This window comes from Choristoneura fumiferana, chromosome 12 (assembly GCF_025370935.1).
Source record: "Choristoneura fumiferana chromosome 12, NRCan_CFum_1, whole genome shotgun sequence".
Lineage (NCBI taxonomy): Eukaryota > Metazoa > Arthropoda > Insecta > Lepidoptera > Tortricidae > Choristoneura > Choristoneura fumiferana.
The window spans coordinates 15,298,898-15,320,939 of NC_133483.1; the positions used below are offsets into that span (position 1 = coordinate 15,298,898).

At 35.2% G+C, this 22,042-nt stretch overlaps 1 protein-coding gene across 1 annotated transcript; it reads left to right on the forward strand.

Annotated features, from left to right (window-relative positions):
• The first annotated feature begins 19,102 nt into the window (after positions 1 to 19,102).
• Positions 19,103 to 20,437, forward strand: LOC141433443 (uncharacterized). Its single transcript, XM_074095485.1, has one exon. It carries the CDS (start codon positions 19,103 to 19,105, stop codon positions 20,357 to 20,359), a length of 1,257 nt encoding a protein of 418 aa, XP_073951586.1. The 3' UTR covers positions 20,360 to 20,437.
• Positions 20,438 to 22,042: the final 1,605 nt, after the last annotated feature.

Consider the following 22,042-nt stretch of genomic DNA (forward strand, 5'->3'; position numbering starts at 1 on the left):
GAAAGCGGTCAGTGATTATATTAATATAACAAACCAAAGATGTCATTTCTTGTCATTAAACTTCTTTCATTTGTAAGCTCGTGAGGAAACAATCTCACGCCGCACGTCTTTGGATCACGAACTGAACGAACACTTCGATAATTCAAAATACTATACATTCTCATCATGTTGCAGCAACATTCAATCGTAACTCAACACTACGCATTCCAAACTCAAGCTTTACCCAATCCTTTAATTATATCGGCGCCTAGCCACACGCTTAATAATTAAACACGGCGTACAAACATACACTATAAACAACGATAATGTAATACAATTTTAATGTCATGGGCCAGCAAACTTGAGCAATCCATCTGGCTGTTAAGTTTGTTTCGATTAAGACGTGTCCTCAAGATAGTACTATTAGTGAGTTGCTACCTTGGCAAGACGCTGAGCTGGCCACGATTATTTTTATGAATAAAACATGAAACTTATATGGCAAATTAGAACAAGGAAATAGTTTTTGCTTTGTCTCACCTCAACCACAAGGACAAAGTGATATACTTAAATATGAAGTTATGATTATTTTTAAATAAACTACTCTAGTTTGTGGCGTTCAGATGAAAAATATTGTAATTTGAACTACTTAAATGCTTATCATTCATTAATGTTTTTGCGGTTATAAACATTAAAAACGGAGAGGCTTACATTGCTTCCGAATAATTAATAAAGACAGTAGCGGCATCAATACCAAACAAAACTGGTTTTTGATTTGAAAATTTGTTTATTTGTTTTTTTTTAACCAGATTTGTTTGTTTTGAAAACTTATTTTGTAACATTACGCAGACCACAGATATAACAGTAAAATAAATAGAAAAGATACACAAACTGCACACATTATGTGGTTAAAAAGTCATACATTTATGGTCTCAACTCAGTCTGTAACGAAATTAAATGTTCAAAAATGGATTATTGCAGATATTGTCAGACGACCAGATGGCCTAGTGGTTAGAGAACCTGACTACGAAGCTTGAGGTCCCGGGTTCGATTCCCGTGTCCGGGCAGATATTTGTATGAAAAATACGAATGTTTGTTCTCGGGTCTTGGGTGTTTAATATGTATTTAAGTATGTGTCTATCTACTTATATAATTGGATTTATCCGTTGCTTAGCACAACACAAGCTTTGCTAAGCTTACTTTGGACAAGGTCAATGAGGGCTATCGTTTTCTGTCTCACTAGATGGCGCACTGTTGCGTGGGGTTTTTTAAGTATGGCTTTCAAAGTCTGTTATTGCGGGCGTGAAAACAAAGTTTAGATTAAAATCGTATTTAATACACCTTAAAACTGTACCATAAAAATATCGAGCAACCAGTGTTGCGTAGTCCCGTTTTGTTCGGAAAAAAAGGGAAGACAAAAGTTTCCGAAAGACAAAACTGTCTCAAAACACTGACATTCATTGCCCCGTTACGCATAATTGCCATAATTAATTTCAGGTAATGCAAAATATTCCTAAAATTATTCTAATTATAAATAAACCCGCGTAGCTCACCCAATACCTATGAGATTTGACATTTCGGAGACCTCACGCTACACTAGCGCCTCTAGCGGCGAATTCATACGCTATAGCCCTCATTGGTGTGAATTGTCCCGTGATATATATATAAATATATATAATGGGGTTCGAAAAAGATGATATTTTTACGGACGATTGGGTACCATATTGAACCCAGAACGCAAAGAAACGTATGATCATTTACAGCAACAAAAGCGACATCTATTCAGAAAACATACAATAAAATTTTTATTCGTCTTGTGACACATACTGTACCTTACACGAACGTTTGTTCATCTTTATCAGCATGTGTCCATCGTTGGGCATCCCAAAACGCCCTTGGAGTGGCAAGCGTCCGGGTCCCGGCACACCCTTGTTTGGCACGCGACCGGCTCCCGGCAGCCTGTCACAAACCCTTGAGTGGCAAGCGACCGGCTCCCGGTCATTGGCGGGTGTCGTATTTCACTAATAAATGTAAACTGGTAGACCTATTATATCTCGCTTGCTTATTCTTGCAGAATGCGTTCATAAATAGACAAGGATGGCATTTATTAACGGCCGCGACAACACTACGGAAGAAATTTCGTGCTTATCGTTTACTCAAGTTTCACTGTGTGGCCGCTGCCGTGCCCTGGTATTTTTGGAAACCTTGTATTATACTATTATTTTATATTGAAAGACTATAAAAGGGCTTTGTTTCGTAAATAAATCAATATTTTACGAAATAAATCAGTGTTTTATACAGGTAATTGTTTTATTTTGTAATTATAATTGTTTAATAAATGACTGAGAAAAATTTGGTTATCAGATATTTGATAATGAATAATAAAGTTCACAGAAATTGAAGGTCATTCATTGTTATTTAATAAGATATGCCACTATATGCTAAACTACCACTGTAAGGCTTATCTATAACATTAGTGGTTTTTTTTTGGTGATATTTTTTATAAAATTCGCGAATTCGCGAAATTAATTCGTAGGTGTCAATGCACTCAAGGAAGATTTTTTCAAAATGGCCGCGCCACTTGACAGTAAATTTTAAATATGGCGCTGCCACTCCAAAGGGTCTGGATCGATTGTGTGTGTTTTTATGAAAAAATAACCTAACCATTAAAAATATTTTTTGTTGACTGTACTTTTTGTTGACTGTACTTGCATTATGATTGGTTATTTTGAGTCTTCTTGTGTTTTTTATTTCAACTCCAAATTTGTTACTTTTACGGTCATCCCGTAAAACCATATATTACCATACTTATACCAATCCACCATAACCATATATATTAGTTCCGAAATTGTGTTACGAAACATAGATGTCGCTAGTGCTGCTGCTTAAGTAGCGTAGTAGAAATAAGCAACCTGAGATATGGGTGCATAGGAGAAATTCGTGTCTGTCCAGTGGTAGTGTAGGGGTAATGGCACGCAGCACGAAATGCTGGTCTCTTTTTCTGGTTTTTCTGTGCATCCATGTCTCAGTTTGTACTTTCGATGTACTTGCATTGTCACCCAAACCCAATTTGCATACCAAATTTCAAGTCGATGCTATTAACCGTTGAAGAGTTCCGTCCTGCCGAGGCGATTCTGGCTGGACTACTAGGATGTCACTACTAGATTATTGTATTGTCACGCGATTTACATAAGTATTCCAAATTTCAAGTCGTTGAACTGGATTGATTCGACTTCGGGACGAGGTGAAACTAAATAAAAGCAAACACACACGGGTAATATTTACCTCAAAGTTTCGTCAACATTGCAGTGGCCGTGGTCACGAGTAGACTGAAGTGTGGGGTGTCAAGCCTGCCTAGCAGCGCGAGTCCTTCGAACTACCCGCACTTGATCACTAATAGCGTGATAAGTCCCGTTGGTGGTATTTTGACTATGAGTGTAAATCACGAAAGACGTTATAAATAAAAGCTTGTAATAATAATAACTATAACAAGTGAGTTGTCACAACACGCTGACAAAGTTTACGCACTTCTGTTGATTCTGAAAGTCCAAATAAATCTTAAATCAAAGCTGTTCGACTTAAATGATGTTTATTGTATAAAATGTCATGTGTTTCTTTCTCTGTGTTAAGTGTGCAAATCAGCCTTTTGAACCATTAGACAAGTATAAAATTTTATTCATGTGAGCAAAACATCTTGAAGAAAAAGCGGAGATTTCCATAACATCGTCAAAATTACTATGTTGCCACCAAAAATATTGTCGGCAACGTAAGACCAGCACCTTATGGCGCGAAGTCGTCGTCTGAAGAACAAAAAGCTGGACCTGCGTGAAGGCCAACAAGTCCAAGTAACTTAATTATATATGCAAATAGTTCATCTACACCATCTGATAGCCAAAACGTATCTCACTAGGTACTCCCTCTACGTGCTTGCATTGTGCCTCTTAATTGCAACATTTAATTTATCTTAGTGTCAAGGTACCTACGCATGGCATCCTGGTTTTTGCTTTAAGTGCAAGATTTAAGCAATGTTAACATATGGAGGAGTAGAGTGAATAAATGGAGCACTAAGGAAAACCGAGCCTTCTCATTGGTTTTGAGATTATTTGGAAAAAAAAAGATTGTTAAAAACTATTGAGACAAGGAAAACATCAATCGATTGGTGTAGAAACACCCTGAGAGCCCACATTTCTCTCAAAGTGCAAAACGATTTATTGAATCATCGCGTGAAGGAATCCCGAAGCCAGATACCTACCTATAGAAGGCGGATAATACTGTCGTTCTATAGGTATATTTATTGCTTTCAAATATTCTATCATTCAAGTTAAGTGTTTATTAGATTGGAAACTGCTAACATTGTCGGGGTTGCGTTTCTATTTTTAGTCCATAAAACGATCAATCATTTTTATGTCGACTAGATCAATCCATTCCTGGTTGTGTTTTTTACAACATTTAATTAAAATAAATGTCAACCTGACAATTTTTTGTTATGAATTTTGTACACGTCAGCGAGCACGCTGTTTGGAGGACGAAAGGTCTTACTTTTGTGTCATGTTTTTACAGAATAAAGAGCACAAAAACATGATAAATAATATATTTATTGATTTTTTTGCTTCTTGTTAAATGGAATAATGTTGTTTTGTGGTTAGAAGTATGCCTTAATTGTTAAACAGCAAAAAACTTGCACAAAAACTCAGCACGCATGGCATCTTCCTGTAACAGAGTCATTATTAGTTTTTAGCGTTCCGTAACTCCAAGAGAAAAAGGAATCTTAAAAATAATCACACCGTTACCCCCTATCCATCTCTACCTTCATCCGACCATCTGTCTGTGCATCTGTATGTCCATCGAGCTAGTCTGTCATTTAAAAATAACATTCAATTTCAAGTGGTCCTTTGTAATTAAAATATAATATACATAATTTAAAGCAACAGTAAAATACGAAATTAATGAGATATGTAAAAACTACCCTCATCTTCATCACAATAATTTTTGTCACATCTTGGGTTGCATTTCACGGTTGGCTTTCCGTTGAGCTCATCTTCAAAAGGAACCACGGATTGGTCTGAAATATTTCATGGCTACTTTAACTGATGATAGACGAGTGACCCCAGTATCTCATTTTGATAATGATATCAAATTTTTTAAACGTGCTTGACTACTCATTCAGTCATGTTATTAATATGTATTAGGTTCGTTACATTTGGGTGCGCTGAATCACTGTGTGAGCGGAAATGAAACTTTGCTAAATATGTCTAAGTTTCCTGGATGTTACATAAACCGCTTATACTCGTACGTACATCGTTACCCCCTTATTTGTAAAAAGTGTTATACCTGTTACAATAAATCATGTCTTTTTCTTGACGTCCAATATTTCAAACACCTAGATCTATCCGTTCCGTTAATTTTTTTACTAACGTTTGTTAATTTTTTATATTTTTGTTTGTAAATAAGTGTACTTCGACAGCCTACATTACCTATGTAGTAATAATTAGTAACTAATTAATAATAATACAACATGGAATACTTTAATAATAAACAAATACTTCTAGTTCAACCTTCACACCTGCAACACGAATAAATTTATACTTACAAACAAATACAATTAAAATTAGATTCATAGCGACCTAGCACCTCAAACCCTCGGAACCGAAGTGTATTAAGTAGCAACTGAAGTGTTGCAATTGAAATCTTATTAATAGTTGTAAAGTTTCAGAGTCTGTGATATAATTTTGATTCAATACGATGTTTTGAATCGTGGCAGTAATTATATCGACTGGAGGCTCACCTGAGATGCCGTGAAGATAGGAGGTAATTGAAGACTCGTCTGCCGTCGCTCAATCCCACGGCCAACTGCTGCACGATCCAAACTGATCCACATTGTGGTCTTTAAATTAACGCTTAGAAGTACATGAAAATATTTTTTTCTCAAATATGCAGTGAAACATTGATGATTATGTTCCTTATATAGACTGCGAAGTATCACGTTTCAGGTTTTAGGTGCGGCTAGACGAAAAGTCGTTAATGGAATTTCATATAAAATTGGATTGTCTAGGTATATGTATTCGGCCGGCAACTCCTCTTACTTCCCGGCCTCTGTAGTAATGTATTTTTTTGTCAATATCCCAATTAATCCCACAAATATTATAAATGCGAATGTTTGTAAGTCTGTTTGTTGCCATTTCACGTCTAAACCGCTGAACCGATTTAGTTTGAGTCCCGAGGAAGGATATAGGATAGTTTCTATCCCGCAAAATTACATAGTTCCCGCGGGATGGCGACAAACGAATTATATGCGGATGGAGCTGCGGCCAATAACAGTTACTTACATAAACCTTCAGTGGCCATCCGCCATCTTGAATTAAAAAAAACCTAGCTAGTGACGCCGCCATTTTGGGTGAATTCTCGCAAATGGCACTTCTTATGACAGATGGCCACCGGCGATTAAAGAGTTAAAGTTTTTTCAGGGTAATTTTAATAATGAATTGGCATCAAACCTCTGCAATCACACGCATGTGTACCTAATTTCAAGCCTATTTCCGGCTGTCCTCAAACTTTATTCGTACTGTAAACTACTGTTTTTTTTTTTAGTTGTTCGCATTGTGGATGACGGGTTATTAGTTTTTTTTTAAATCGAAAAGCTGGCAAACGAGCAAGCGCACCTACAGCATTATTAGGGCTGCGGGTGGGTTGCCGGCCTTATTACGGTTATTCCCCATCGTCTGCACTTATTTCCGCCATTCCGAAATAAAAAAAATATTAATAATAAATGTACATAAGCACTTTTTTTCTATAACAATCCATTTCAAGGGTCCATGGAATTGTTTAAAATTCTGAAATATGGTTCAAGACTGCAAAAGGTATAAGAAACGCTGGTCTTATCTGCGATGGTAAGTACAAGCAAATCAATGGTTTCAAACTCCACGAATTTATTTTACATACAATTACAACAGAAAATTTCTTAGTCACACTCAATAATATAAATGACTACAGTACATTCATAATTACATACAGTTAATTTTTCACCACGCAACCCGTGAACTTTGTTTTTTAGAGTGCTTCCATTTATTATGTCTTATGACATTTGAAAATGAAATATGTGGAGGTATGGAGAGTCTTCCGCGTCGCGTCACTCAAATTGCTTTACACGGAAGGTACGTTGACGAACTACTCAGTACTCTCCCTTCGTTGTTTGCCTTGGACTCTCTCGGTTATTTGACAGAACCCTTATAAAGGCAGAATACTCTTGAAAGCCGTTCGGACCTATTAACTTAAATTATTTAATTTAAATGTTGAATATTGTGACATCATCGTCATCATTATCTTATCATCTCTGCCTATTGACGTCCCACCGCAGGACCTGTATCCTGCAATAGATGGTGAATGAGGCTTGTGCCTCCTCTTAGAATGAGAGGATTGGATACTTCAAACACACTATTGAGCTTTTTGAGCTGTTGAGTGTAGCGTGTGTTTCAAATGGAATTTTGTGCTTCAAATGTAATGTGACGTAGTGTAGGGCGTCCTGACGCAGGGTGAACCTTAAGAGGGTCGCTTGCGGCGGAGGGATGTGAGGGGCTGAAGACAGAGTGTTGTGGCACGCCATGGAAGTGGACTGCTATGGGGTGATGATGATGATGATGATGACTAATTTTGTGCTTAAATGCCCAAAACATTGGAGGTGTGAGCCAGGATCCGACCCGTGAAACTTACCTTGAGAGGCCATAAGTCAAATAAACTACTACACTAGGTTAACATGAGTTTTTTCAAAGCTGAACTCATTCCAGTAAAATCTAAGTATTGATATTCAGCAGGAACTACCCCCAACCTGTGGACTTCAAAAGATGAATGCGGGGTATGTCAGTCTAGATGGTAATACTTTTATGGTGTTTAATATTAGACTATTTTATATCTCACATTACAGTGTTAATGAAGATAAAAACAACATGCGATAACAAAGTCGTGGGTGAGCTGAAGTGGCATTTTAGCAGCCTCATCTTCATACCAATTCATTATAATCGTGATAGAATTTTTACTATGCACACGTGCAAGTGTAACACGAACGCGGGGTCGGCAGCAGACTTAACACGTTTGAGCCGATTGGCCTTTATCCGGTGGGTAAAATTACTTACTTCAGCTAAGAGTGATTCGTTACATGCCAAATCAGCTTAATATCTTGTATTTCACTGTATTGGTTTCGTAATTCTAATGTAGCTGATTAAAGGTTGTCTGCATTTAAAGTGCATGTCCATACGCGTCAGATCCAAAGCGCAGTCGATTGTTTTGAAATACACCTTAAGTGCTCAGTTCGGTTGAATTCATCATGAGCTAAGAATTTTAATTCTTCCGCTCAAAATTAATCCATGACCCGGATTTAGTTTTGCGATTGTTAGTGCTTCGATCAATAGGAACCCGTAAAATTTAAAAGTCACTCATTCATACGTAGATGGATTCAGAGATCCTTAACCGTATCCTATTAGGAAACGAAGATGGTTTTTTGTTTATTCATACTCAAACACAGTTTACCGTAATTGAGCGGATTGTATTTGAAGGGTCCACGGAAAGAACGTGTCTAGTCACCTAAGCAACTTTTTGAGTTATAGCGGTTTGAAAGTTAGTCATCACGAACAATAACTATGGTTACCATTTATTTAAAAGATAAAAAAATAGATTTTATATAGCTTTCAGATTATTTAATTCAGTGGTAAGTCATAGTACTTTGTGAGCTCTACATTTTGAGATTAAAATCTCAATTTGAAAAAAAAGTGACTAGGCATGTTCTTTCCGCGGACCCTTCATTTGGTAGTAATAGAGCTAATAGCCAATTCTCGTTAAAGTTAAGCTTAAACTATCGACGTCAATTTGTTAACCAGAAAGACTGAATGTTAGTGATTGACAAAAATGTTGAATGATGGCTGGCAAGCCGCTAAGCATGCCCCAATAAGCACATTGAGCTACTATCAGCGTCGGGCGACATAGTACGCATAGCTAAGCCAAATATGGTTGGGCAACACATAAAAGGCCGTGTTACTTAAGTCAGACTTCTCGTTTATTACGGTGTCGTCGTGTTTTGCGACAGACGGCCTGTCGTACGTCACCGGCCTATTATTGTCGCGTCGGAAGCATCGGGAGGTAATCTTTAAAAGTCAAGGGCGAGCCAGCTGATACTGGACCAATGTTAACTGGTGTTATTTAAAGATCACAATATACAAAGCGCTATCAACTAGAGCTTTCGAAAAGTGTTTTCCTCAAAGGGACACTCGTTACGTCATTGGTCGTTGGTAGGCTCAGTTCTGATAAGTAGGTAGTATGTACAGTCTTGGAAACTGAATGATATACCAGGGTGGAACCTTTTTGCTACTGATGTCAAGATGCATACATTTTCCAAAGAAATTATAGCTAAGTTGAGTATAAATGGTTCCGCTCCGAAACGTGTTTCAGTTTCTTCGAATGTACCTTACTATTTGGATTTTTGTAGCATTTCGATTCCTAGAAGCATCGGTTGACATTTGCCATGCGTAGGTTGCTTAATTGACGTTCCTTTATACTTCCTTGTGTTGTAATATTTGTAATCACGAGAAAAATTGTATTGTAAATAAATCAATAGTGCGATCGCCAAACTCAACAATACATCAAAAGCATGTTTCGGTAATTTTAAACTTTTATGAAACTAAATACTAATATTTGACATTAGATATGATAGTCTATGTCTGAATAACAAAACTATTCGGAGTTAAGTAAATAAAGTCTAAATATAAATGTTTATGTTCACAAAAATACATTTCACGACTACAGGTTAACAAACAACATATTGTGTAGTTTTAGTGTGTTAAGACTAACCTATGGACTAACCGAAATTGCCTCTTCAATCTGAATTGGTAGAAATAACGAACCAGTAATGGAGTTCGCGGTAGCTACAAACAATTTTATTTTTTGCTAGCTGGCCAGCCCGACTGATGAGGAAAATGACTGTGACCAAAAATCTTCTGTGTAAGCATGTTTCATCTCACTCATGTTCGCGAAAAGATGATACACGCGCGCAGTATAGTTGCACGATTGTATCGAGCCGGCCAGAAAGGGATACAAGAAAAAAGGATTAACCAAATAGCTGCAGCCATTCTGAAGTGATACACTAAATTATATGCACTTAACAACATACCTATATTCGGCAATTGATTTTTATTATTCTGTATACATATAGATTTTCCTATTGTATGAATTTGAGAATACAAAAACATCTTTTGAAAACTTAAACTCTGTGCTACATACATGGGCTTGACATTTGGTAATTTTATGAGATAATGCAAATAGGTCTGGAATATAGCAATCCTGTACATATTTTTCTTGTGACTGACAAATGTTTCCATACATACATTGATCAAAGTATCGTCAACGGCGTGAGTCGGCGAGACTACATTAAAATCAAAAATACTAAAAACCTTTACAAGGGTTTTCTATCAAACTAACTCAACCATATGGTGAAATATTTTAAATGTTGAAACACTATGTATAAATAATAAAATAAGCAGCACAATATCTATTTAAAACAATACAATGATTACAGCAAGTACATCGCAACGAAGGTTTACCGTCCCGTTTACCTTCTCCCGGTATAACTTTCAACAAAGAGTGATTGGTAGATCGACTGGTTGATCGATCGGTATCATCGTAATTGGCGGAGTAAACTTGGAACGGGGCTCTATAATTATAATCTAAATCAGAAAGGAATGCTTGAGATCCGAGTAGGAAGTCCAGCGAGGAAGCACCTTCGCGTTACGTTACGTCTCTTAAATCATATAGATAGGGTGCCATTTTTGCCATTTTGTGTCGATGGAATTGCTGATAGAACCGTCGTTATATGAAGACTTTTTGAAATATAAATATAGTGATATGTAGGTTTTGTGAATATTGTGATCGTCTTAATTACAGATCAAAGGGTATGTTTGAAAATAATGATTTATTTTAAAGTTAACTAAGTTTGATCTAATGTAAACTAATATAATAATTTATTTAATATTTACTTTGAACATTGCATTTACCTGTCGTTAGTGTCGCATATAGAATAAGAATCATTGTAAGTATATCTACTGTTGGTATATCAATAAATAATAAAATACGTAATAGCTATGTCGTATAACATACTTCAAAATTGACAACTCCCGTAATTGTTACGAAATTAAACTAACTTTCTTTTATCTAGGGATAATTTGCTACCAAATTCATCAGCATGAAAAGGTGATGGGAATATAAACCCACTGGATGTTCCTTCCTCGTCGCCTGACTGTATTTTCTCACTATAGTATTTTGTCCATTTATTTTTCAAACTTTATTTATTTTCGTCTTCTATCTTGCAATGTTCTACACTAACCTCGATCCTTAATTAAGTGGTATGTCTCCAGCACTCAAGCATTTTACTTAAATAGTGTTTGCATCACCGCATTGTAGACTAATTTAGCAATCATCTAACTTCAAACAATAAAATCCCAGCCGGTTTTAAAGTCTGACACAATTTCGCTATAAACTGCATCAAATCAAGAGAAACGAAACCACGACTAATCAATATTGCTATCGATACACTAGAGATGTGAGTAAGACGAATTCTCGATAGACGTCATAGCCGTAGCAATGGTTAACAAAAGGTCTTTGAGTTCTCATACTTTTTAATGTCAATAGTCAAATAACGCCTGGGGCTTTGCGTTATGACACAGATTACGCGTGACGTGATTAGTCCTGTGACCAACCCATTATTAGTGCCTACATTAACACCTACGGACAGATGGTGTTGGGCAAGAAACAACCAGCTAATGACCTATTTTTATATTTTGATTTAGGTGCTAAAGGGTGTAAAGCTTATTTTACAATATTTCCGATAATAATATATTTAATATGATCTATGTGTGCCATTTAGGTATAACTTCTTTAAATTTGCTCTCGTAAAGAAATTTTATACAATATCAGTTCATCTATACTCGTATATCCGCAATGGTTAACAAAAGGTAGTTCTCATACTTTTTAATGTCAATAGTCAAATAACGCCTGGGGCTTTGCGTTATGACAAAGATTACGCGTGATAGTCCTGTGACCAAAATTATTAGTGATCAGATGGTAAGCTAATGACCTATTTTATATTTTGATTTAGGTGCCAACTGTGCTCTAGGGTGTTTTATTTTATACAATTAGGATACGATTAAAAATTTTAGGTAAATATTTAATATGATCTATGTAATCCCTTTTTTGTATACAATTAGGATACGATTTGAATTTAGGTAAGGTTTTGGTTCAAGTTCTGAATAATATGAATTTTTGAGTAAGTTAATACTAAATTATTACAATTTATACTTAAAAACTTTTGAGTAGGTTTTCAAACGACTTCAGAAAAAAAAGCATTGGTTCAAAAATTGCTCCTTAGACTTTGAACTGTGCTAGAGATATATATACTCATAATTATCTTATAACTCATATTTGGCATCCTCTAGAACGGCTGTAAGATAAAAATAAAGATGACGAAAATTTCACTGTTTTATTTAAAAGCAAGAACTTCACTAAATTCATTATAGGTATTATGTTTTAACAAAATCGTGGCTGTAAATAAGAAGACCTCATAAATTCCTCATAAAATTCACCGTGGGAATGCACGGTTTGTGCTCTGTATTCAAAAACTGTATATAAAGTATATCTCATAAATGTTGCACCAAATCACTATAACGTATTAGACGCCGCATTAGAGAGCTTACACATAGCGACATTGATCTGCGATAAATTGCAGCATGTATTATTTCGTAACTGTCCCTTCCAACATAACATTCCAACATAATTTAGCTCTAAATACGTAACATTATGCAAAACTTTCCCTTTGTGGAAATAATTGTATTTTCATTTCTCATGCTCTTAAAATGTTACTTTAGTCTCTGCATATCGGGTCCTTTTTATTCTCTAGGGATTAAAGTATTTTTTTTATTTACGTTGGAAACCCCTAAACAGCCAACACGGTGTTTGTGAATGGAGGATTTGTGGGCGAGGAATAATAACCTGAAAATGACAACTGTGCAATAACATAAAAAAACACACGATTTAATTTAGTGGAACACAATTAACGATTACGAATATGAATTTATTCAATTATATTAAGGATTAATTAATTTTATTATGCATAGTCCAATTAGTTTTCAATTTTGAAACTGTTGGCTAAATAAGCAAGCTTTTAAAGCGTCACATCATAAACAATAAAAGAAAAGAAAAAACCGCGTAATTTTTTTTTGCTATTGAATTTTGAACAGATGGCCTATCCATTAGTCGAGCGTACTTTTTTAAAAAGTAATATCGTAATTTTGTTTTTTTTTGTTGTTTTGTTAAAAACATTTTTTTTCTCGCATTCGAAGTGAAAAGTACTTAGTGTTTAACGCGAGAATAAACAACCATAATACCACTCGAACTGTAACTATAGCCACCCTCGCTCTGCTCGGGTGGCTAAACATCTCGTGTCATTATGACTTGTTTTAGTCCCTTGTTGAACAATCTACTATATAATCTCCCCATTATAAACGAAACTAGGCATCCAAATTTGTTTTAAGCTCGCTGTGAATTATGGTAGAAGTAACTGTAGCAATCGTCATTTTGTTTATTTTGAAAAGGTTATAGACATTGTCTTCTTCATATTTAGTGTTTTTAAGTAGCATGAAATGTACGCTTTATAAGAAAACAATTTTGACTTTTCTTGATTTGAGTATTTTTATTAACGTTACCACGATCAAGCAAATTAACTGCTCAGAATTTACCTTTATTCCTTGGACTTAGCTTAAAACGAAAAAGTAAATTCAATTACCATTTCATACATGAACAGCATGCTTTGCGACTATTGACGACAAGAGCGAAATGAGAGCCCCAGGCATTCTCAATCAAGTTGAAGAAAGGATTGACTATGACTATGACATAACATTTGACCTGTAACGTAATATGCCTGTGATCAGTGTGCTTCAAGAATTGCTATTAATAAAAGCATTTTACAGTACTTAGGCAAAGTAGGTACTGAAGAGTGATGCAAGTTGATCTCAGTGTTTCATTCTGATAGACAAGCGCTTTTTTGTAGCTTTTTCCTGCTTATTAAATTAATGTATCGTCACTTGGCTAACTGCATCGTGGACTTTTAAGAATTGTGCTATTTCTACCACATAATCTAGTCACTAGTATATGTATCAAAAATTTAGTTGTGTCATGCATGTAATTGTAGATCTGTTTTGAAAAAACTATATCTAATTGAGTTTCCGAACTAGTGGTAGATTGGTTAACTTATTTTGATTTTATGGTGATTATGAAAATATGTTCCCAATTCATGGTTGTTATAAATAATATGTGTGAATTCGGCTGAGAAATATATTTATTTCTTTTCAACAAAAGGTAAGTAGCAAAATTATATAATTAAAAACTTATCGATGTTACAAACAAATTAAGTATTTTAAAATCATTAATTGCGGATGTGAATCCTCAATTTTGATCTTTAGTTAAAGTAGGTAAGTAATTTCAGCATCATTATACATCGGTACTATCCAGGTACTCCAAAATGTCTGAACACACTCGAATCAACAATAAACTACTCCGATTTTAATGACGAATAAGCAAGTTTTGGTTTTGGTAGTAGACGACAACGACAATCAGCTATTATAGTTTTAGTTTATTTATTGTTATCTACCTTTTATATTATTCTATCAATAAAAACTTCTCATAAACTAGCTGAAACAGAAAATCGCAGTTCGTATCGTACCATCCCTCTCACTCTCGTATTAAATAATATAAGTGTCAGCGGGACGGCAAGATACGAAGCTCTAATTTTGCAATACTTACTACGCACTGCAGGGCTACTACGAAACTCGAAACTCGAAGTCCGTGTCGTGCTGTCCCTCTGACACTTACGAGTATATTATTTAATACGAGAGCGAGAGGGACGGTACGATACGAACTTCGAGTTTCGAGTTTCGTAGTAGCCCTGCTGGTTTGCGTTAAAAACATTCAACGTCCAAGTGATGTAAAAATACTTCCCACTCATTTTCTTCGTTGTATATCGAATATCATTATTAGGCATCGCACCAAGTGCGTGATCATCGTAAATTTTTCAGAAATCATGGCATGATTGTTATCGAATTCCTTTTGCTACATTGGTATGAAGTTTGCCATCATTATAAATAGGTCATGACCCTCGCAATTTAAAAATTCTTGAACGTCTGCGCATCTCTTAGAGCAAAAGAGGGTTCTACATCATTTTTACGTCTGTTTGAAATGCTTCACAAAAAATAATTGGCGTTAAATTCATTCACTAATTATTACGCTACAGCTGACATGCATCAGGTGTTATAATAGGAAACGTCATGGTTAAATTAAGTCTTCACGTCGAGGAATTAACAAATTATCAGTTAGATGTAAATCATTAATATTCGTTTTAACCAATGTGTGTTGCCAGTGATGACATATGGATCAGAGACGTGGTGCTTTACTTTAAGCCTTAGATACCTTTAGATACGTAGAAGAAAAAGGGTCACCGACATAGTCAAGCGAATTAGCTCGTTGAAGTGGCAATGGGCGGGCCATACAGCACGGAGAGCGGATGGCCGTTGGGGGCCGAAAAGTTCTCGAGTGGAGGCCGCGGATCGGCAAGCGCAGCGTAGGACGTCTATCAACAAGATGGACGGATGACCTGGTTAAAGCCGCGGGTTCACGGTGGATGCAGGCCGCTGCCAACCGAAGCAACTGGAGGTCTGTGGGGGAGGCCTTTGTCCAACAGTCGACGTCCTACGGCGGAGATGATGATGATGATGATGAATATTCGTTTTGTATTAACGCTACACTTATTACAAGTAGATATGTATTTGATAAATTGAAGATGAGTTTGCATTGCATTCCGATTCCATTGTTATAAGTCACGATTTGATCTTGAAATAACTTACGAATTATGAATCTGCTGGAAGTAAGTGTACTCGTAGTTTGAAGATTAAACGAAAGAAGACTTTACCAGCATTTTATTTAGTTAAAGAATATATAAAATAATACTTGTCATAATTCCAGTGACCTAAAAAATTAATAACATTTATTCATTTTTGTTTTATAATTTATAACTAGCGACCCGCCCCGGCTTCACACGGGCAAAGTTAAAAAAAAGGCCAAGTGCGAGTCGAACTCTCGTACGAAGGGTTCTGTACCTATACAACATTAGATATTAGCATAAAACGGCAAAAAAAAACACATTTGCTGTACCTATGGGTGCCTACCTTAAATATTTATTTAAATTAATTAAATTATTTATTTTTAAATTACATTTTATAAATAAATTTTCTGTGAATATTTGAAGCAACTACCTGTTGCCGTTATTTATTATTAACGCAAAAAATCACAATCAAGCAAAAAAAATCACGTTTCTTGTATGGCCCTTAAACATTTATTTTGTTCTGTTTTTAGTATGGCAACGGAACCCTATTTCGGGCGTGTCCGACACGCTCTTGGCCAGTTTTTTTTTAAAGAGCTTGAAATTTTTAAAATTCGTGATATCTTTTGTATTAATTGTCCGATCTGAATAATTGAAAAGTAATATTTAGATATTGAAACAGTCTTGAAAACGAAATTATTTATTTGGATAAGTATTAATACAAAGGTATGGATAACATTGTCTCATTTTGATGGACATTTCTATCAACTTTTAAATTAATTTAAATGACATTTTTAAATTCGTAATATCTTTTGAATTAAATGTCCTAATTGATTAATTCAAAAAGTAATGTATGGAGATTGAAACAGTCTTGAATGTAAAATGATTTATTTTGATAAGGATTAAAACGAAGATTTGGATAACATGATCTGATTGGTATACCTTTACTTGCCCGAATTTCATGTGCTATAATATTTAACCGTCATAATATTGTTTCTTATAAATTCATTTTCACTACTCATTGTTTACCATATTAATCAAATGGCAGAATTTTTGTTTCCCATAATATTAATTTCAGTAATTTCATTTTTCATAATCATTGTAAGCCATAAGTATCACATGCCATAATATCATTTGCCATCCATATAAATGGTGAGTATCGACACTATATACTAATAAATCCCATACGTCAAACAAGCCTTTGAATTAGGTAAATTTTAATCACAAAGATTACGTTTGGTAAGAATTGCGACATTTGATTTGTGCGAGCGAGCAATACGGTTCGGAGCAGAAGCGACTCGGATAGGTTAGGTTCCTAAGGCTTAGCCTTCGATGTTAGGTTTTTTTTTATAGTAGGTAGCCCGAATAATAAAGATAATAGATAGATTAGTAATAGAAAAAAGCAATTTTAATCAAACATAATCAAAATAAACACTATGTAGTAGGGCGTTTGGATATTCTATTAAATAATATTATTGCACTTAATAATATGGAAAACGATACGTATTGCATTCGTATCATTATGACATCTAATTTTTGGGAAAATAAGATATCAAATAAATTTTCTAGTAAACGAAACATTCGGGCAAATGAAGTTTCGGGCATGTGAAGTTCGGGATAATGAAATTATGGCATATAACTTTCGAGCAAAAATAGATAACCAGTCTGATTATGGTTGGCAATTATATCAATTTATAAAATGTAAAAAAAGTAGTTATCTTAGTGACATAACTACAATAATTGGACATAATGGTATCGCGAAGTTTTTTGTATTGATATTGATATATTCTTTAATATCGTAGAACATTTTTTTGTTGTGTATACACACAACAAAAAAATGTTTTCCATACGGAGTGCCCCCCCCTATAAATATTTATTTTTGTAATTTAACCACAAAACTAAATAGCGGCTTTGACAAGACATCTGTACTCCAAATTTCATTGATATTACACCCAGTAGTTTTCGAGTAAAATGCCTGTGACATAGGGACAGACGGACAGACAGACAGACAGACGGACATGACGAAATTATAAGGGTTCCGTTTTTGCCATTTTGGCTCCGGAGCCCTAAAAGTGTGTGTGTGTGTGTGTGTGTGTGTGTCTGTGTGTGTGTGTGTGTGTGTGTGTGTGTGTGTGTCTGTGTGTCTGTGTGTGTGTGTTTGTGGCACCGTAGCTCTTAAACGGGTAGACCGATTTGAATGCGGGTTTTTTATTTGAAAGCAAGTTTTCTAGCAATAGTTCTTAGACATGTTTCATCACAATCAGTTTAGCCATTTTTGAGATATTTAACTGATATTAAAGTCAACGTTAAAAAGGAAGAACATAAAATGCAAAATTTTAGCGTCGATTGTCCAAGAAATTAAAGAAATAAACCTGTCGCCACTACCGTGTCCCTGTTTCCCAATTTTTTTTTAATAAAACTTCATAAGAATGAGATGTCATAAAATTCAACAACAAAGTTTCGAACTTGCTGCAATAGACGCAATTTTTTTTCCGATTACCAACTTATAATTAATTAATAAATAAATAATCATAAAATAAACATATTTTTTATTCCTACACCTAAAACTACACACATACAAAAAAATCTACACACGTCTGTTTTACTTTTTGTAGTTGCCAAGTCGGTCTACTGCCTGTTACTTGTATTGTGCCCGTGGTAAAACCCACAGATAACAAATATTCAATGTTTATACCTACCTAACGCACTGAATCATTTGGCTCGTTGACAACCACGTTTGACCTTTGAACTTATCTCGGTATAATTTCATGTATAATAATTCCACAAGTTTATAAAATCATCACCAGTTAAGTCAACTATATGTGTAATCCTGCTACATATATATATATGTATGTGGTAAATACCACATACATTCCGATCGCGTGAATTCGGTAATTTCCGCCGAAAGTCGTGTATCGCTCGGTCCTACGAATGGGATTGGGCAGTAAGCCATTACTGCTGATAAAGAATACACGCGTCTTCCGTATTAAGGTTAGTTCTCGGTTAGTGCTGTTATTTTCGCATGTAGGTATAAATCATTTCATTTGTTCTTTGTCAATAAACGTTAAGATAACAAATTTAATAGTGAATTTTGTTTAACTTATACACAGACATGCCTTGGGTAAGCCGGCACAGTTATACATATAAATAGAAGTGATTGCTCTATATTTTATACATTACTTACACATTTTGATTTTGCTCTCTTTGTCCATTTAGGTTCCCATGGAGGAGGTGACCTTGCCAAATGAAATATGGTTGAAAATATTCAAAATGACAGACAGGCCGAAGTTGATGGAACTAAGGTTGGTATGCCATCGCTTTTACGACCTGATAGAAGACCTCTTAAACAAGAAGTGGAAAAAATTAGCCAAAGAAGCCATTTCATACGAGTGCCTGGAAATGACAATGCAGCGAGCCTACCCCTATTACCTGGCGTCGAATTGGATAGATATTCACGATCCGGTACTGTGGCGAGGGACATATTTTTCTTACAAGAAATGGCAGAAGGTTTTGGTCAATCCGTACACGAAGGACGCCATCGTCCCAACGTCAAATTTTGGGGGTATTTCGTGCATCCGTACCTTTGATAAGTTCATAGCAATTGCTTTTGTTAACGGTTCTATTGCAAGTTACACTATTGATAGCATATATCAGCCATTTTACGTAGCACACCACGGCAGCAACTTAATTCAGATTGAATTTTGGTATTCCAATGGTGACGTTCTGCTTGTATCCGTAGGCGACGACTACGCCTTAAAGTTTTGGGACCTTCAAAACAAAATTGAGATCGCCACAAATGGTTTCTTCGCCAACATAATCAGCTCTGGAGAATGCCGGCATTTCTGCATAGGCGATATGGGAGGAATCCTAACCTCGTATGAGAGAGTTGGTAACCATATATCACCTGGCCCAACACTAAATTTAAACCTCAGGGACGACGAAAAACTTATTGCGCACGCTGTTGAAGGAAAATATATGACAGCAATGGCATTGGCGAAAGGTCGCACAGTAAAGTTTCTGTACGAAGGGAAGATAGAAGGTGGAAAGTTGATTGAGCTGGAATTTGAACAGAAACAAGATTGGCATAGGTTGCCGAAAAATTTGGGTGCTTCTTTACATAGATTGACTATGCCGACAGTTTTATACTTCTTTGGGATCAGCAAAAACTGTATTGGATCGACCAATTACTACGAAAGCCAATGGCACGAGTACAACTTGGGTCAGCACTTCGGATGCAACGTCAAGTCAATAGCACTTCACGCTCAAATTCTGATGTTTGGTCTAGAAGACGGTTCCATTCATTTGCTTCATATTTCTTACTACGGCCATGTGATGGACCTGGAAAAGCGGATCAAACATTCAAAGAAGATTCAGGTTGACACTGACCCGATTCTTGATTTGACTGTTTTGGAAGTTGACAAGAAACCTTGCATTGTTGCAGCCACTGAACATAAAGTTCATTTGGTTAATTTCTTCTAGTATCCTGTTTTCTTTTTATATGTATAACTATGGGTTGCTAATTTTTTGCAATTTTGCGATAAATAATACAATACAATAACTCTTTATTGCACACCAAGACATAGTAATCAGTACAGAAAATACAGGTACAGATAAAAACAATGTTAAATAATAAATAAAATAATAGGTAGGTAAATGAAAATCAAATACTTTGCAATACCTACGAAATGCATTTATTATAGGTACCTAGAGCAACCGATCATGCTTGGGCCAATCTGATGATAATACGAACAAAAAAATATATTTTAAAATCATTAATCGCGGATGTGAATCCTCCATAGGTATTAATCGTTTGGGAAGGGAAGTACTTTCATCATTATATTATTATGTAATACATTGGTGTAATCTATATTCTCCAAAACGACTTTACATGCTTAAATCAAGTAATAAATTACTCCGATTTTAACGACGAACTGATCAAATTTTGGTTTTAGGAGTGGACGGCAATCAACTAGCTGAAATAAACTTGCGTTAAAAACATTCAACGTTCAATTGATGTTAGTACTTCATATTAATTTTCTTCGTTTTATATCAAATATTCTTATAAGGCATCGCACCAAGTGCGTGATCTTGGTAAATTCTTTAGAAATCATGGCATGATTGTTATCGAATTCCAGCTGCATTGGTAGGTATGAAGTTTGCCATCATTATAGGTCATGACCCTCGCAATTTAAAAATTCTTGAACGTCTGCATCTCTTACAGCAAAAGAGGGTTCTACATTATTTTACGTCGGCTTAAAATTCTTCCCGAAAAATAATTGATTCATTTACTAATTATTATGCTACAGCTGGCATGCATCAAGTGTTATAATAGGAAAACATCATGGTTAAATTAAGACTTCATGTCGAGGAATAAATAAATTACCAGTTAGGTACAAATCATTAGTATTCGTTTTGTATTAACACTGCACTTATTACAAGTAGATATGTAAGTATTAGATAATTGAAGATAAGCAGGGAGCGAAACTTTGATGCCGGTGACGTCATTATGACGCAAATATAGGGTGTTTTTACAAAATATACACAACATATTAAAATAGTGACATTTATAATTACTGGTCAATAAAATATCCGTAAACTAAACAGGCCAATAAGTTGTTAGTGATTATCATCTATAATCTAGATAAAAACACTCTGTATGAAGCTTGACGTCATACGGCTCTCACCGGCGTCAAAGTTTCGCTCCCTGAAGATGAGTTTGCATTGCATTCCTATTCCATTTTTAAAAGTCACTATTGAACTCGAAATAACTTACAAATTGTGAATGTTCTGGAAGTAAACATAGTTTATTCTACATCCATATCATAACTTCCTAATAAATATAATCAGAGACGATAAGCAAATGACCTTCTTACATTAAGAAACTTCTATCTGTGGTTGCATCTTAATGTTTACATTATAGTGCCGGTAAGTGACACTGATTACATTCAAATTTTGAACATCTCAAAAAAACAAAAATTATGTTTATTAACTAAACGTCGTTATGTTAATATTTGTAGTTTCATTCAATACTAAAATTATTGTTCCATACGTTTTTTTGAATTGCGAATATTACAATCGGTTTGTGAATTAAAATAGACTCAAGTCTAAATTGTTTATGAATTTAAAAAACTATAACTGTCAATGTCGTTCATTTATTGAAAC